Source organism: Nothobranchius furzeri, chromosome 16 (assembly GCF_043380555.1).
Source record: "Nothobranchius furzeri strain GRZ-AD chromosome 16, NfurGRZ-RIMD1, whole genome shotgun sequence".
NCBI lineage: Eukaryota > Metazoa > Chordata > Actinopteri > Cyprinodontiformes > Nothobranchiidae > Nothobranchius > Nothobranchius furzeri.
This window is the reverse complement of record NC_091756.1, coordinates 39,929,800-39,935,275: the sequence shown is the minus strand read 5'-3', so window position 1 is coordinate 39,935,275 and position 5,476 is coordinate 39,929,800. Positions and strand designations below refer to the sequence as shown.

The 5,476-nt window shown below is 42.9% G+C and overlaps 2 protein-coding genes across 2 annotated transcripts; both read right to left on the bottom strand.

Moving 5' to 3' along the window:
• Positions 1–1,705: 1,705 nt before the first annotated feature.
• Positions 1,706–4,713, bottom strand: LOC129157173 (vinculin; the record flags this gene model as incomplete). Its single annotated transcript, XM_070545314.1, has 5 exons — positions 1,706–1,984; positions 2,067–2,171; positions 2,252–2,413; positions 3,619–3,660; positions 4,492–4,713. Coding segments are annotated over 5 exons (678 nt in total), but the record flags the coding sequence as incomplete, so codon positions are not given.
• On the bottom strand, positions 4,683–5,168 carry LOC129166622 (vinculin-like). The gene is made up of 2 exons (XM_054749765.2): positions 5,009–5,168; positions 4,683–4,901 (listed from the first exon to the last, which is right to left on the bottom strand). The coding sequence occupies exons 1-2, from the start codon at positions 5,120–5,122 to the stop codon at positions 4,737–4,739; spliced, it is 279 nt and encodes a 92-aa protein (XP_054605740.2). The 5' UTR covers positions 5,123–5,168; the 3' UTR covers positions 4,683–4,736.
• Between the last annotated feature and the right edge of the window lie 308 nt (positions 5,169–5,476).

Here is a 5,476-nt window from a genome sequence, read left to right as displayed (position 1 = left end):
CTTGAGTGATTTAGCTACATCTGCGATTTGCGAAACGAATAAAGTGTCAGTTCGTCTGCATGCGTCGGGGTAATTCTTTCTATTCTTTCTCCGTCAAAATAAACGGCCAAATACGGGAACTGTCTGGTTAACACAAGCCCTGCTTTTAACTGTTTTGTTTTCTTGTGAAAATAGTTGCAAATTTAACTTGATTAACACCGGAGCCAGGCGAAACATATGACAAAAGTGGCACCTGCTCAGTAAAACCACCAACAGGGTGAAAAATATCTAAATATTGTAGGCAGAGACGGGCTACAACTTCTGGATCCATGTTATATAAATCGTTTTATTGATTATCTTCTTATGAAAGATAACTTTGACGTACACGAGCGACCGGTACTGGCTGCTGTCACCTGTTGTGAGCAGCTCTCTACTGTCTGAGGGTAGGCCCCGCCCACAACGCCGCAGCTGCTGTGGCTCCCAGTGTTTTCTTTACTGTGGGAAACAGGTAATGATGGCTCTTTGATGGGAACAGGTTGCCGACCCCTGGTTTAGCGTGACGTCTGATACATACATATATATATATATATATATATATATATATATATATATATATATATATATATATATATATATATGTCTCCTGCCTGTGGAGAGAGTGAGCAGCACCAAGTTCCTGGGTGTGCACATTACAGAGGATCTCTCCTGGACGAACAACACCATAGCATTGGCGAGGAAATCACAGCAGCGTCTCTTCTTCCTCCACAAACCAAGAAGAGCAAGAGCACCAGCCCCCATCCTGTACACTTTCTACAGAGGCACCATCGAGAGCATCCTGTCGTGCGGCATCACTGTGTGGTTCAGAGCCTGCAACGTTTCATGCATTAAAACCCTCCAACGTATAGTGAGAGCAGCAGAGAAGGTCAATGGGGTCTCTCTCCCCTCCCTACCAGACATTTACAGCACCCGCCTCACAAAAAAGGCCCTTCGCATTGCGGCTGATCCCACTCACCCGATGCAAAGCCTCTTCGAGCTGCTGCCATCAGGGAGGAGACTGTGGAGTCTCAAGGCCAGGACCAACAGACTGAAGGACAGCTTTATCCATCAGGCAGTTAGGAAGCTAAACTCCCTCCCAACTCTCCTCTCCCCCCCCCCCCCCCCCCCAGTCTCTCTGAACTTGGTTACTGTTTTTATACTAAATGTTTTATTTTCTATCTAGCGAGAGTTTGAGAGTAACGTAATTTCATTTCTCTGTATGTCCTGTACATGTGGCAGAAGTGACAATTAAACTGACTTTGACTTTGATATATATATATATAGCCATGCCCTGATGTGGGGCTGGGGGGTGCGTTAACATGGTCGGGACATAGAAGGGGGTGCGCGGCTAAATAAGTTTGGGAACCACTGTTGTAAACAAATGCAACACCACTGAATCTGTGCTTCAGCTGTACTTGTAACAGCTCCTAAGGATCACGTGCTTATCCTAGCAAAACTGATAGTGATCATAAAATAATCAGTACAAAGATATAAAAACATCTCAACAACAGGCTGTCAATCAAATTTAGCTTAATGTAGTCGGGTCTAGAACAGGCCAGAAACAGACACCTTTATAATGCATGGAACCTAACGTTTGATCTATATATATGCATCACCCTGGGATTTATCAAGATAAGCCTTCAAATATATATTGTACACACTTGCCAAAACGCACTGACCATAGAACTAACAGTCCCATCATTACTTTAGATCAGAACAGCAGTCATTGGACAGGACATGCCCAGGTATCATAGCTTTGATGAAGTCTGTCCCATTAATGTCCTAATGAACAGCTGGACAGAAGCAGCACAGAGCCCATCTCCTACTGGTACCAGGGGGTCTTTCTAACCCAGTGGAGGGTGAAACCTGCATCTGTTCTGATCTTAATAGAAGCTGCCTCAGCCTCTCTGACCGTCTCCTTTACCGACTGCATCAAGTTCTGAGCGTTGTGGACCAACATCTCAGTGGCCTGCAGGGGAGAGAACAGTGATGAGTGAGACTTCAAGACTCGACCCAAAAGCTGTTGTAAAATTCATCTGGACTGCACCCACCTGTTCGGACTCCTCGTCACTGATATTGGTACGACCCAACATGGTGGCCTTGACTGTGGACAGGATTTTAAGCTGTGTGCTGATGGTGGGAATACGCTCACACACCTGAAGCAAAGAGGCAGGTTAAGTTCAAAATAATAAGGAGTTAAATGCTGCTGCTCCACCAAATGCTGCCGTGTTCAGACCTGGAGCAGGTTGGTCCGGATACGTTTGTCAGTACACTGCTTAGCCACCTCCTTAGCCAGCCGTGTGACCTCATCAGAGGCCTTAGCTATGTCCTTGGCACACTGGATTAGGGCACGCTTGTTTCCACTTCCTCCACGCACCAAACGGGACATCTCTGCCATCAGTGTTGGGCAAGTTACTTCAAAACTGTAATGCATTATTTATTACTTGTTACCCTCATTTTCATGTAATTGATTACATTACAATATTACTGATTTTAAAATGTAAGGCATTACACTACTTTTGCATTACTTTCACCTAAACAATTTCAATATGAATCAGGTCATGTGATGCTCAGTGAACTCATGACACATGCAGAGGAAGGTGATGTGGTGTCTGAGCTAGGATTGCTGTTAAAAACAGTCAGATATAATAACAGTGCTTTAAAATGATTGTTTATTGAATAAAAGCAACAACAATCTGTACTCTCAGCATGCTGCCATCTTAGATTAACTCAGCAGGATGTGAGGTGGTGGGGCTTCAAGCCTATTTTGCCTTGGTCCCCAAATGCCTTGCTACGGCCCTGGATGTGGGACTGACTTCTGGGGTGATCTGATTCTATCACATGTATAAATATTAAATGCTTATATATTATTGCTTTTCACTGGTAAAAATGTGTATTGGGGATAAATCTACCTACTTTTTTCTTTTCAAGCACTTTGTTTTGTTTTCTTGATTTTATCTGAATAATTTCCTGCCCTTTCACTCTCTAACCTTCCTGCATACTGCATGTTTTCTCCGTCTTCCAGAAAAAACTGTTTCCTAGATTTCCTACTTTCTAACTAATCAGCCAAAGGGATCTACCGAACGCAAAAAAAAGCTTAATATGCGCTGCGCTCCAGCAGCAATGAGTTGAAATCACCGGGCGAGGGCACAGATTATGAACTCAGTTGAGGCAAAGCACGTCAGAAAAGTACAGAGAATATGGGCTGATATGAACGATCGCAAGTGAATTATTTTGTTTTGGTGGAGCGATTTTACGAACATAACAGCGGCTGCGCAGGACGCAGCTGGAGTATTTGAGCCGTTACCGCTGCGTCCTCTCTGCTCATAGAATGCCCGCAAAGCGGAGTCCATAAATGACGTCATATATGTGGATACCGGATCTTTATTTTGGGCTTTCCGCAATTTTAACTTTTAAGAAACCCACATCTTGATTCTGGATTTAAAAATGCATTGTAATTACCGCGTTACTGACAACTGTACCGAGTAAATATTACCATTTTTTTTCCCTGTAATGCCTTACATTACCACATTACAGCAAAAAGCAATGCATTACAGTAATTAATTACTTTTGTACTGCTGTACTCCCAACACTGTCTGCCATGAGCAGGGCCATTCGTTTGGCAGCACCGATGATGTCATTTCCCTACAAGAGACACATGATCACCCTGAACACAAAGGTTTTCAATGCACCTGTCAGGAGTTAATATATCCTTAAGGTTCGTGCTCATTTGACAGTAAATCTAAAAGTTTTAATCCTGCAGAAACATAAATAAAGGCATTTTAATAGTGGTTTATGGATGACTGAGTAAAAAAATACCATTTCTCTTATAAAAAGATGTTTTACACTGAAACCATGCAAATGCCAGGATGCAAATAATATGCTAAGTGTATGCTGAATAAAAGGAAAGATCATCTCAAACTGAAATTCAAAGGCAGCTGTCCCAGCTGTACACTGAATAAGTCAGTTTCAGTTATCAGACAGCTGATCCAACCTCAGCTTATCAAGACACATGATCCTTTTTCACAGATGAGAACCATCTCACGTTGTTTTCCTTTCACAGGCCTTTAACACCTTCTATTGGTGTGTTTTTCGTTGTTTGGACCACATGTGAAGATTTAAGTGTTTAAATTCCACTTTTTGTTACACAGTCTGATTAATGTTAGCTGAACAAGCCAGTCAGCTGTTGTGAGCAACAGTTATTAAATCTAATTTATAACACCACAAATCAATTAAAATATATTGTCCAACATGATGGATGTTGTGTTTCACATCTACTGGAGTCATGTTTTATTATATCATTGTTTAGAGAGCTGGTATCTAATAGACATCACTCATTAGATGTAAAAGGATCATTAATGGTGATAGACTGGAGATCTGAGACAGATCTAAGTATTCAGTTTGCATCAGCACTCAAGTCTGCTTCCAGGATGGACTCAAGCATCAGGTGCATGCTGGGAAATAGTGCTGACTTACTTTGCTGGACCATTTTCGGGCTTCATCGTGAAGCTGCCTGGCAGCCACCATCATGGGCTCATTGACGATATCGCCAGCCTTGTGTTCAGGGAACTCCTCATCTTTCTCCTCAGGAGGAGGGGGCCTGGGGGGAGGAACCTCACCCTCTGGAAGAGGGGGCTTAGGAGGTGCTGGGTATTGGGGAGAAACTCCTAGGCTCTGTGGCTCAGGGTGGAGGGAGGACCAAAACAGAAGCAGACAAACACTCAACTATCACATACTTGTGGCGTCAAGTCTCTTGTTGACTTGACGGCAGCCTGGATTCCCTCCACGGTGCTCTTGTTCGCTGTGCCGACAGCGGCAGCCTTCTCTGCTGTGGCACCCAGCCTGTTGGCATGATTCTCAAAGTTGGCAGCTCTTTCATCAAAGACCTATAAAAATGAAATAAAGCATTTTTCTGAAGTGCTGCTGGAAATAATATCGCACCCTGCTGCTAAGTAATACAGTGACATGAGGAGCGGCATGACTGTCCACTGACCTCATCTCTGTTGGGGGCATCCAGAGGGGCAGTGGCAGCCACCGCCAGTAATTTGATGGGGGTTGTTGTGTCACTGAAGATATCAGAAACCTCCTGGGTCATCGCTTCCTGCATCTTTCCTTTCAGGTCCTGAATGGAAGACAAAAAACATGTTGAAAACAGTCAGCAACTTCAGAGAAAGAAGGTTGATACTGAGCTGCAAAATAATTTACAAGAGACTAGCTGTTTTTACCCAGCTCAGGTCTAAAACACTCCCAAAGCACATTTAGACTTTCATGTCTAAGCATTTCTCGTCAGAAAAAAATAAACAAACATTTTATTATTATTCTGTTAATTTATACAGTCAACTTATTTTCTGGAATGAAACTGAAAGTAACATCAAATGTGTGAATTCTCAAAAAGCTGAACAGTAGGTGAGAAATAATTTATGTAGATTTACAAGACCTCAACCTGTTTTTTCACAATGAA